The sequence below is a fragment of the Lates calcarifer genome, unplaced genomic scaffold (genome assembly GCF_001640805.2).
Source record: "Lates calcarifer isolate ASB-BC8 unplaced genomic scaffold, TLL_Latcal_v3 _unitig_1364_quiver_856, whole genome shotgun sequence".
Taxonomy (NCBI): Eukaryota; Metazoa; Chordata; class Actinopteri; family Centropomidae; genus Lates; species Lates calcarifer.
In genome coordinates this window covers 1-12045 of record NW_026115471.1, presented here as the reverse complement: position 1 = coordinate 12045, position 12045 = coordinate 1, and the positions used below count along the sequence as shown (strand labels likewise).

General features: G+C 39.5%; 1 protein-coding gene across 1 annotated transcript; it reads left to right on the top strand.

The window, feature by feature from the left end:
• Positions 1–6199: 6199 nt before the first annotated feature.
• Positions 6200–11356, top strand: LOC127139342 (uncharacterized). The gene is made up of 7 exons (XM_051067272.1): positions 6200–6237; positions 7111–7314; positions 7506–7793; positions 8200–8285; positions 8386–8606; positions 8966–9155; positions 10520–11356. The coding sequence occupies exons 5-7, from the start codon at positions 8389–8391 to the stop codon at positions 11354–11356; spliced, it is 1245 nt and encodes a 414-aa protein (XP_050923229.1). The 5' UTR covers positions 6200–6237; positions 7111–7314; positions 7506–7793; positions 8200–8285; positions 8386–8388.
• The last annotated feature ends 689 nt before the right edge of the window (positions 11357–12045 follow it).

Below are 12045 nucleotides of genomic sequence, written 5' to 3'. Positions count from 1 at the left end.
GTGGTCCCCCCTGGTATAAAAACCTAAACCACCATCTGGGCCCTCCTGAGCAGTTGGAGCATTCCCAGCCTCGCCTCGGGTGGAGGGATTGCGAGGAGGGAAAGCAAAACTACACGGCCTCTCACTGTGTAGTTTTGTTTTTTTTTCAAGGGGGGGGAATATTTCGAGGCTCGACCGTTCTCACCTTGGATTTTTTCTGGAAAAACCTTTCTGGATAAGGAGACCGGTGCTTGTCAGAGTCAGCGGGGCTCCGTCCCATCAATCCGAGGCACTCTTGTGGATACAAGTGAGTAACCCCACCACCTTGTGTCCCCATTTGTCCTGCAATCACCCCCCTGTCTGTGCTGACTCATGTGGTTTATTGGGACTGGAATGAGACCGAAAGAGGTCAGGATTCGTGTATTTGTTGAGCTGCCTTTGCCTGTGGGTGTTTTAGTGTGCGTTTGGTGTGTTTTTTGGTGCAGTTGGATGCGGCCGCGTGCAGCAAACTGTGCAGTGATCTGAGAAAAGCCAAGAATAGCCGCTGATAGCATGAGAGTGGACTGTCAGCTGGGCGGCTGATGGCTTTTTAAGGGAATCAGCAGCAGGGCTATCACTTGCACCTCCAGCTATGTGCCACATGGTGGCTGTCAATCAAACTGCCTGGGGTCAGGGCGGGGGGTTAGAGAGGGGGGGGTCGGTGTATTTTTGGCTACTGCCATATCTGTCGCTTAGATTCCAGTCTGTAAATATCAGCTGAGTGTTACTGGTTTGTTCCAACTTTCCAGTTTACTGATTTAAAGCTATGTATTGATCGTTGATTGAAAGAACTGTTGATATGATTGGTGTTGATCAGCTTGTCAACTGCAGTGAGAAACTGAGAAACTGGATGCCTTCCCCTCAAATCAGCTGACAGCGCTGAAAAAAGAAACCAGCTGTCCTGACGAGGCGTTTAATGTCACATTCAGAAACCAGGAACAATCAGATAAATCACCAACTGCTTTGGCCTATTGATCACCAGCTTCATAAAACAACATCTGACCTGTGAAAATTCTTACAAACTTTTAGTTTCTCATACATTATTATTACAAACTAAAAGTTTCTCATACATGGATAGATATTTTCTAAAAGTTATTTTAAGAAACTAAGAATTCAGGACTTGAGTTGAAGATTTCTTGAAGTTTCACATTTCTATCCTTAAATCTTCAAACATATAATTTGTAGTTTTTAAAAAGCTGTCTTCACTTTATCTTTCGGACACCATCATTAAAACATTGTCCGGTATTAATTTTGTCGTCTGATCAGATATTTCAGTAAATGTTTTAAATAATATGGATAATCAAGCATCAAGGTCACAATAAAGTAGATTTAAACAGCATGTGTTTTTTTTGTAAAACTCAAGAAAGAGACAAAAAAAAAAAGAAATAATCTTGGATTAATTCAAAATTTATCTTAAGAAGAAGAAGCAGATTTTGTTTATAAATCTTCACTTTTCTAAATGTTTGTTTTTCCTATGAAAGAGCTTTTGTAGAGTTTAAGAATAGCCTGTGTCATATGATACGGTTTACAGTAAATATAGTGGATAATTTATGATTTCAGCTGTAAAAATAAAACTGCTGTTCACTGCTTTTGATGTAACACATCGTCATAAATGAATATTTCTTCAAATTTCTGTCTTCAAACATCTTAAAGATTTACACAAATGTAGGAATTGTTTTTTCTGTCGCTGTTTTCAACCTGTTCTTATAATTTCTTCAATATTTTTGTCATAATTTTTCTATGTGTGTTAAGATTTGAACCAAGTTAAATTATTCAAAATTTGCTTCTTTGTGATTGGAGCCATTTTTTCACTGCACAGTAAAAACTGATTTAGTTTCATGTTACCAAATGCTGAAGTTAATTTATTTATAGAGCCCCTCGTAAAAAGAAAACATTGACCAATATGCTTTACAGGGACATTTAAAACACAAGGAGACAGACTCAGTGAAAATACAAACTTAAGTCATTTTGTAGTTAAGTTCATAGTTAAGCTGTAGTATCAGAAGTAGAGGAAGTACTCAAATACTGCAGTAGTACTGTTGCTACAGTCAGGGTTGGGGGAGGGAACCAGTCCCACGGGTTTCCCTGCTCTCAGATCAGTTGATGGATCATTTACAGTTTTTTAAAATCATGACATGATGTAAACATCCTGTCATTCTCTCATTTATTCAGTTATCTAATCATGAATCAGATCACTCATTATATCACTACTCAGGTAAAGCCTGGCAGCTTTTCAAAGTAAGAGTTGAAACTTTTTCTCTCCTGTCAGATAAACACAGAGGAGGAAAGTAGAAAGTTAAATGTTAATACTGCAGTGGAATATTACTGCAGTACTGGCCTTAGTACCTGAAGTACTGTAGTATTGGCCTCAGTAACTGAAGCAGCTGCTGTTGTCAGAGACACATTAACAGCTGATAAACTGAGCTGCAGCTTCAGTCTCTGTACACAACTTTATCAATTATCAGTTGATCTGATAACTGTTTTGCTCAGTTGTTGATTAATCGATGAATAATTATTTGCCTGATCAGTTCATTTATTTAAGTTTCAAAAACCCCAAAAAAACGTTCAGTTGACCGTCACAGAGGAAAAAGAAAAACGGTAAATATCAGTTCAGTTTTCATATGAAGAGTATATGACAAGTCAGAATGATCAATTAATTCGGATCAATCAACTGAGCGAGAAAATATTAAACTAAAATAAATGTTTTAATGTTTTAAATAAAGTAAACAAAAAAATGAAATGCTCTTATGTACAATTTATTTTTGAGGTTTATGGTGATTAGTATAACATTATTTACAAAGTCTTTATTTTTTATATTTTAAAATTTTTTATGTTAAGTCTGAAATCTCTGCGATCAGTCTCTGTATCAATTAAAAATAATGTGCAGTGATTTAAATTAAGTGACGTTAAAAAAAACTACAAAAGAAAGTTATAAGATCATAAGATGACACAATAAATATTAAAGAAACAGGTTAATTAGTTAATTAACAGATAATTAAAGAAGGTAACATTTTGTTTTATAAAATGTTAGTTTATCATCAGCAGAACTTTACCCTGAAATCAGTTCAGTGTAATTACACTGTTGGTTAAACTGACAGTGGGGGGGTTTCAGTGTTGGGGGGTAAACATAGTTTACAGCCCGTAAACCTCCTCCCCTGCCCCGTTCACACCTGCAGTAGAAACCTTTTTATAGACAGTTTTACGATGTGATATGTCTCTCTAAACATTTATATTAAAACATTTAGAATGAGGAGTTTTTAAAAAACAAATGAACTGAAGTTTATTTGTATTTTTTTTATCAGAAAACTTTCTTCTCTCTTTATAATGTTAAAAAAAAAAGCAGCTGTGACAAAGTTGTAAAAGTCTTCTTGTTTGCCTCCTCACACCTCCACCTCCACAGACCCCAAAATATTTGACATTCAAATTCAAATGTATCTATAAAATGTAAATACATATGAGACTGCAGCAGCAGTTTCTTATTAGCTGCAATACTACATTTTAAATCAAAACTACAAATATTTGTGTTTGTGCTTTTTTGAGTGTAGGTTTATTATTACATTAACGGGAAATATTATATATATTTGTTTTAATTTACTTTGATTCACAATAATTTACTTTTCTTTTAATGAGTAAAAAGTTATTTTATGAAAAAGGTAAGTAAAAAAAAAACCTACTGAGTTTAAATTTAACTCCTCATCTGAACCAGAACCCAGAGGGGTCAGAGAAAGACCCGAGTACATGTTCATGTCGAGGTCACACCGAGGTCACATCTACACATCTGAGGAAATGGTCGGTTATTGATTATCGGCAGGTTATCAGCAGCTTTAACACATTTTCATGTTTTTATTTTTTCTTCTGTTGTTTCATTTTATTCTGATATTTCCATCTTTTTCTCACCTTCTGCTTCATTCTCTATTTTTCTTCTGACTGTCGTTTCTCATCTTTTTATGTCTTGTTTCATGTTTTTTGTGATTTTATTTTGCTTTATCACTTTGGAAACGGATTCACATCTGAAAACTTTGTGTTGATGGAGCAGTTTCTCCTTCAGGCTTCACCTGCTGCACTTTTTTACTTTTCCTCTTCTTTTTCCTCTGATGACTTTTACATGCGGCTGACCTCCAGCTGCTGCCGTCTGTCAGCATCATCTGCCCTCCAACCAGCTCCACCCCCCTGACATTTATAGCTCCTGGGCCGTCTCACCTGTCTCACCCCCGTCTCACCCCCGTCTCACTTCTCTGAAACTCTAACCTCTGTGCTGTATGAAGCTGCAGGAGACACTCAGCACAAATTACAACAAACTGATTAAAAGAGTCAAATATTCATGTTGCACAGGTTGATGAGAACTTGTTTCAATTTTACACCAAACTTGTCTTTTGTTGTCTGTAAATGTTTTCTGATCAGATGTCTGAATTTGGTCAAGATGAAGACACAGAAACTATTCACAGTAAAAAGGTTGTAGAGTCTTGAGTCGTCTTCCAGTTTTTGGAGCATTGACACTATAAAAACACAGTTTGAATATGACATTTTTCCTGTGGTTATGACTCTTTGAGCTCATCAGTCTGTTGTTGAGGTCTGGTGGTGTTACATGTAGTCAGTTTACTGCTCCAGATCCTGGTCCTGGTTATACCTCGTTTCTACATAGCTCTGTGATTGTATGTGAGCCAGACAAAAGTCCCACGGGAACCTCCATGGTCTCCTCTTTCTGTTTTGGTTTTCTGTCTAGAATTTGCCCAGTTTGTTGGATGACTGGAACTTTTACAGCAGATTTCAGTCAGGCACTGGGTGCCATTGGAAATTAGCATAAAAATGAATTGGGTAACTTTTTGATGGCATATTTAGTCAACATTGATAGCATGCTAGTTGTGCATGCATAGAGATTCATACGAGGCAGACCAGCCTCCTCACTGGACAGTGAAAAAGAGACAAAATTCATGTTTACATTGGGGATTCTATTATTCTTCAACGACATGCATTTCCTTGCATTGAACACAAGGGGGTGTACTCCATATGTTATGGACACAAATCAAAACGGGAAAACAAGACACTTGTCCTTCTCAAGATCTTTACAGACTGGGGGTGGGGTTGTTTGTGCGCTTAATTCGCACATCAGTATGTTTTTTCAAACTGCTGCTGTTGTGCTTTTGTGACTTTTGCACAGTACATGAATATCAAGCAGTGAAAAACGATGTAGTGATGAGCTTTCTCACCATGAATAAAGACCAATCACAGACTGCCAGAGGCTGGGTCAAAGGATCCTCTGCATCCTCAGCAGGACCTCAAACTGTCCCACCAACATCCTGAAATATGTCATGTGTCTGCTGGGGATGCAAGTGCTGCACCTGAGGAGGCTGGAGATAAACAGCTGCTGGAGCTGATTCTCCAGACACTGCTATTAAACCACCACAGAAGAAAGGGAGGTCATTAAGAAAGCTCCAGTCAAAGAGCAGATGTCTGATGTCATGTCTGTTAATTGTGTCAGTTTGTTTCACTTCAGCTCAGCGAAAAACATTTTATTTTTCCATACTCTAATCTCCTTTGTTTAGATTCTGTTTATTTTAAGCACACATTATGGGGAGTGTGGGGTCCAGTGGTGTTGGGGTAAAAGTTGGGAACATTATGGAAGAGACTCATTGAAGAACTGGAGGAGTCAATTAAAGTATATTCCAGTCTTTAGTAATTTAGTGATTCAGAAGTCCATTTGAAAACCAACTCTCAAAGTTTTTTTATATGACAAGCAGAAGTTTCAGAGTCTCTGAGCTCGGATCAGTCGACTTTACTAGTTAAGGATTCTTCATTATAATGATGATAATAATGAACTGTGTGTCACAGGCAGTAAAAACTAAAGTTAAAGCCAGGATAATTCTGTTGGCATCAATATCTACAGCTCCCATGAAGCTTTGGGATGCAGTAATCTGAGCTGTGACAGATGCAGGTGTCTATTTGTGGAGAGAGGAATTATGGGATGTCAGTGTCTCCTTACCTAAAGGCTGCTCCTGTGTTTCCTCGACTGAAGGAGGAAGGAAAGGAAACAAGACATTCCCCCTGCTGCAATCAGATGAAACACCACATTAACAAACTTTTGGTGACTTTATTTGTCTCTGTTTTTCTGTCGCAGGGTGCCGACCAACATGTCAACACAGGCGCCAACATTCACACAGCCGCTACAGAGCGTTGTGGCACTGGAGGGTAGTGCTGCGACGTTCGAGGCTCAAATTAGTGGTAAGAAACATCTGATGTGTCTCAGGACTTCAAAATAAAACTGTCATTTTGTGAAGTGATTAAATGGTTTTACATGTTTTAGTTTAGTAAATCTCACTTCACCTCAGGTTTTCCTCCAGGCAGCGGTTTCACTTTAAACCAAACCAAGCATTTGACTTTGAATTTATAATTTTACATCCTAAAATTAAAAACTTTATCATCATTTTATCATTTAAACTCAAATTTTTCCTCCAAGATCAAAACTTGAATTGTGATTTCGAGATTTTCCTTTACGTTGAGATTTCTTATGTTTTTTTAACATTGGATTTTAAAAACTCTTTATTTAATTTGTGATTTCTTAGGTTTCTTTCAGATATTACATTTTTTCCTAACTTGAGAGTAAAATTTTAATCTGAGGTTTGGATTATTATTTTTTTGTTGAATGCTTGAATTCAATCTTATTTTTTAATTTCTTATTTAAAAAATATTTTTTTACTTTTCTCTTAAACCTTTCATTTTAATCCAGTTTTTCATATTAGATTACATCATTTCAACATTTTTTGAATCAGAGATTCAAATTTAATACAGGTTTGATTTTTCTTTTTTGTCTTCTTTTATTTAAATGTCAAGGTTTTTTATCCTGAGATTAAAATTTAAATCAGATATTTTTCAACAAATTCTGACTTGCTTGAAAATTGTGATTCTGAAATGGAATCTTTTTTGAAATGAGAGATTTCATAAATCAAGTAGCTTTAACTCCTTTGTTTTAAATTAATCTATATATAGTATAATTAATCTGAAAAATTAAATTTTACTTTTATCCAAAGAAAATTTCAAGTCTGACAGTTGAATAGAAACAAACTACAGTCGGTCTGGTTCCCCTCTCCTCTGCAGGTTCTCCAGTTCCTGAGGTGAGCTGGTTCCGTGATGGCCAGGTTCTTTCCGCCGCCGCTCTGCCCGGCGTTCAGATCTCGTTCAGCGACGGCCGCGCTGTTCTGAGGATCCCCGCTGTGACCGCCGCACACAGCGGAAGATTTTCCGTCAGAGCCACCAACGGCGCTGGACAAGCCACAAGCACCGCTGAACTCCTCGTTACAGGTGAGACCGCAGGTAGACTTAAACTCCTGGTTACAGGTGAGACCGCGGGTAAACTTAAACTCCTGGTTACAGGTGAGGAGTCATCAGTGTAGAAACATAGTATTCTGGTACTTGGTATCTGAGACTTAACTATATAAAACAAAACAGGCTCTTTAGCTTTAGTTTAAATCTATCAACACTTTCCTTTCCAGCGGAGACGGCGCCTCCCAGCTTCCTTCAGAGACTGCAGAGCTCCTCAGTGCGACAGGGCAGCCAGGTGAGGCTGGATGTCCGAGTCACAGGTATCCCCACACCCGTGGTGAAGTTTTACAGAGAGGGAGCCGAGATCCAGAGCTCAGCCGACTTCAGGATCCTCCAGGAGGGAGACCTGTACAGTCTGCTGATCGCTGAGGCCTTCCCAGAGGATTCTGGGACATATTCTGTGACTGCCACCAACAGCAGCGGACGGGCCACTTCCACTGCTGAACTGCTGGTTCAGGGTGAGGACTATCGGGCATTTGTGACTGTGTTATCAAGTAAATTAAATTAATATTTAACGGAGCATTTTAAATGCTGGTTTTAGCTAGACTCTGGTAGAGACAGGGCCAAGCTTATTGCCAATACATTTCAAGCCACATTTACCAAAACAGAAAAACTGTTTTTAAAAAAATGTGTCAAAGCTTTATTTTCTCAGGTGTGTTTTTGTCAAATTGGAAGACAGAAAAATGTTGCTAGATTTTAAAAGAAAATTCTGGTGGCTTTGGAAACAGAATTAGAAACAGGAAGTTTTCAGGTAGCTTGTGGCCTAGTTCTGTTGAAAGAGAAAAAATTTAACTGCTCCAAAGCTCCTTAACTTGCATATTGTCCATTTCACCCACTAAACTACACCTCTGTGTGTGTGTACAGGTGAAGAAGCCGTTCCAGCAAAGAAAACTAAGACAGTGATTTCAACCTCTCAGATTTCACAGACTCGTCAGACCAGAGTGGAAAAGGTAAGAAAGACTCCACAAACTCTCAGCTGCTGAATATTGAGTTAATAAGTTTCTAGATGAGAGCTGGCACCTCACCTTCTCTCTCTCCTTTGTCCCTCAGAGGATGGAGGCCAGTTTCCAGGCCACCGCCATGATGGAAATGCAGGTGGAGGGTGCTGAGCTGACTCAGCAGCTGGCTCACAAGACTCCACCCAGAGTCCCTCCCAAACCCACGTCCAAGTCCCCAACACAGCCCTCGCTGGTCGCCAAGGTGACCGGAGGACGCCAACAGTCGCCGTCACCTGTCAGACACGTGAAAGCACCCACGCCCACACCTGTCAGGTGGGTGGAGCCTTTAATGGTCGTGCAGAGTTTCATTTATTGAATGATATTCTCATAGCTATGGTGTTCCTGAGGAGCAAAACACAACAATGAAACTGGAAACACAATGTTATTTCAGGAATTTGTTTTTGGGTTTTGTACCTTAGGACCACCATATGTAACAGCTGATATCTGAGAATTGACAGTCAAGTTTCAGGGGATGCATTTTATTCTGAAGAGTCAGTTTAGTGAAGTTAAGACGAGTGAGCGGGGGTGATGGCGTTATCGGAGGTTGGCCCCCTGCAGGCCTATAACCTGACCTCCCTCCCCCGTCTCCAGGCCTGCCTCTCCCACTTCAAGACTCTCAGTCTCCCCATCAGGCCGGTCAAGTCCCCCATCACCGCGCGCAAACAGGTTGCCGTTGGTGCCGACGTCCTGCCGCCCTGGAAGCAGGGAGACTACAGGGCTGAGGCCAGCTACACCACCATGACTACCGTGACTGGCATAAGCACCGTCACCCAGCTGGGCCAGGAGCAGCGCTGGGAGCAGCAGGTCACTGGGGTCAAAGAGGTAAGGGAGGGCCACTCGGGGTTGGGAGAGGAGCGGATCCATACTGTCATCTGGTGGTCAACGAGTCCATCGAGCAATGTGAGAAACATGGAGGACGGACAGTGTCAGACCACACTTTTTAAAGACCCTCAGTTTTCCTACAATGCCCAAAGTATTTCAAAGTTTATTTCTTAGCTGCTGTTTTTAGTCTGTAATTTGCATCAAATATTACCACCCCTCTTCTCAGTCAAATCACATACACACACATATTTTTATATTTTACATTTAATTTTAAATTAGTTTTAGAAACAGTGAGAAAATAGAAATTCTTTAAACCGTCCTTCTTTCTGTTGAACATATTGCTCGTGGTTGCGTCTGTTCCAAAATGTCTCGAGTGATCCAACATTTTATTGCTCAGGTTTTATATGTTTTTCGTATTTTTTCTAAACAACACTCCGGTGGTCTTGTCTGCGTGTGAATCCTCTCGTACCTCAACAGAAGAAAACTCCGGTGTCTGTATTGTCTCACTGTTTTAAATGTGACTAACCAACATTCAGGGGCAGCACGGTGATGATGATCGTAGAGTTTCCATGGCAACCGACACTCATCACCAATGTTGTCGTGGTGATAATGAAAACGAAGGTGGAAGGAAGAATGACAAACATGTCCATCACATGATCCCACTGTTTTTCAACCCAGATCTGCTTTGACTTTTTGTTTCCCAGAAATTTAAACTGTACGTATCTGAATGTATCAGAACATTTTCTACCCCAGTTACAGCCCAGTTGTATTGTATCCTCCTTAGAAACACATTAGTGAATATACAGTAAAAATTTGAAACAAAAAGGTCCCATATTATCTTTGAGACAAATCCAGTTGTTGCTGGAAATAAACCATCCACCATGGTTAAATAAAACACTGCATAAAATGGTTTTCAAAAGAAATTTGTTAAGGAAGAATCTCAAAATATTTTACATTCTACTGAGTTTTAAACAAAGTTTAGTCCATAAAATATTTATATTTACATTCAGAGTAGCATCCTAACATTGGACCAACCATGGATGACTAAAGACCGGAAAGACTGCCTGTCCTCGCGAACTTACAATTATTACTGATGTATTTTGGAAAAAGTCTGTGGTTCAAATGGTCTTAAGGTTTTGGCTGAAAGACAGTGAATCTCACCTAAACTCCTTTTTCCATCCCACAGTCGAGTCTTTTCTATTTCTTCCATCCTTCTCTTGATGTTTTTACCCATCAGCTTTGTGTTGACCACTCACTGACACCGAATTCTTACTTTGTGGCACTTATTCTTTTACTTGTACAACTCTTAAATACTCTGAACACCTGTATAAATTCAAAAGTGAATCTTTTGATTTGGTTATTAGCCCCAAACTATCCAAATGGAGTCTGAATCATCTGAAGCACCAGGAAACCTGAGTTTTACGCTGAATTCAGAGGTTTTGGACGACACTGCAAGCCACGAGGAGGAGATGGTATGTGACCCCGACTTTCATCATTCAGACTCATATGGTGATGAGTTTAACACAAGCCAGGGAGGTGTTAGTGAAAGTTTTGATGACCAAGATGCAACTTCGTCAGTTGAAGAAGAGTGTGAGACTTTTCAGAGTCATGTGGGGATGCCACCTGACGGCGTAGGCAACGACGAGACAGCGTACGAGATGTGTTTTAGTCCGTCGTACATCAGTGAAGATCTCTCGTCTGTCTTTCACCACAAAGACTCCTCACCTGTTTCAAATGGAGAGCCCGTCCACCTCAATCCAACCCAAGGAACTTTCACATTTCATTACCGAGAAGAAGAGATTCCCTTAGGTCTTAATCCTGAGAGGTGGTGTTACCGTGATCCAAACCAGGATGTCCACCCAGCGATCCAGCTTCCTGAGGAGAAGGTACCTCTTGGTCTGTCACGAGCGAGTGTTGCTCCCTCATCTTTTCTGAGCACTTTCACAGCCTCTTTTTTCCATTTTTTGTGGTGGTCATGTCACCTTTCTTCACCTTCAGCAGTTTTTGCTCTGTTCATGATGCTGTTTATTTTCTTTCAGCTGATTACAGTGTTTGTTACTGCATGTCAAACAGATGAGCATGTGTTGTCCTCATCAGATAAGCTTAAACAATTATCTGAGTACGTTTACACGCACACTAGTATCCAAGCTAAATTACATATCTATTATCATAACTTCTGTTTTTCTGACAGTAGACAATGATGCCAAATGTGGATCAGAGTTTCCACTTTCTGTCAGAGTTAAGAGCTGATCCAGGGTTTCAGTGTTTCAGTGTTGTGATACTGCTGTGAGTGTATAGGTACTCATTCAGTGACAAGTTTTGGTGTCTTTACAGAGGCAGGGTAGACGATGAGGAGTCAAACGTTTCATCAGATTGATAATAAATGTCCTCATGCTCAAATTCCATATAATTCATTTGTTCCCTCATTTTAGTAATTTATGCCCTTTAATGACTTTAAACTGTGGCGTTGCTGCAACCAGTCAGCTCGATGTCAGGACATACTTAGTCTAGCTTAGCATAAAGACTGCAAGCAGGGGAAACTGACCCTACCAACACCTCTAAAACTCAGTGGTTAACATATTGTATCAAACAGAAATATAAAAATCTGATTACAGGCTGGAAGTCTTTCTGTTACAACCAGATTATCATCTGCAGCCAGCTAGCTGCTTAGCTGGCGCTTGAAAAACAGTTTCCAGTTAAACCTTTAATGTCTCCAGCTGACTTGTTTGAGAACAAAACTCTTAAATGAACTGGTGTTTCAAGTTTTTCCAAAACTGTTAAACTACTCCATTAGTTTGAAATGGTTAGAGTGGACAAGGATAAATGGAATTAATTTGTTAGTGGTGTTAAGATGAGGTTGTTAATCAGGTATATAAATATATAATATAAT

Bases quoted from the DNA above. Each gene is read 5' to 3' on its own strand.
- LOC127139342 (XM_051067272.1), top strand. From the start codon at position 8,389: ATGGAGGCCAGTTTCCAGGCCACCGCCATGATGGAAATGCAGGTGGAG. The intron at 8,607-8,965 runs GTGGGTGGAGCC...TCTCCCCATCAG, and splicing joins CCCACGCCCACACCTGTCAG to GCCGGTCAAGTCCCCCATCA. The intron at 9,156-10,519 runs GTAAGGGAGGGC...TTTGGTTATTAG, and splicing joins AGGTCACTGGGGTCAAAGAG to CCCCAAACTATCCAAATGGA.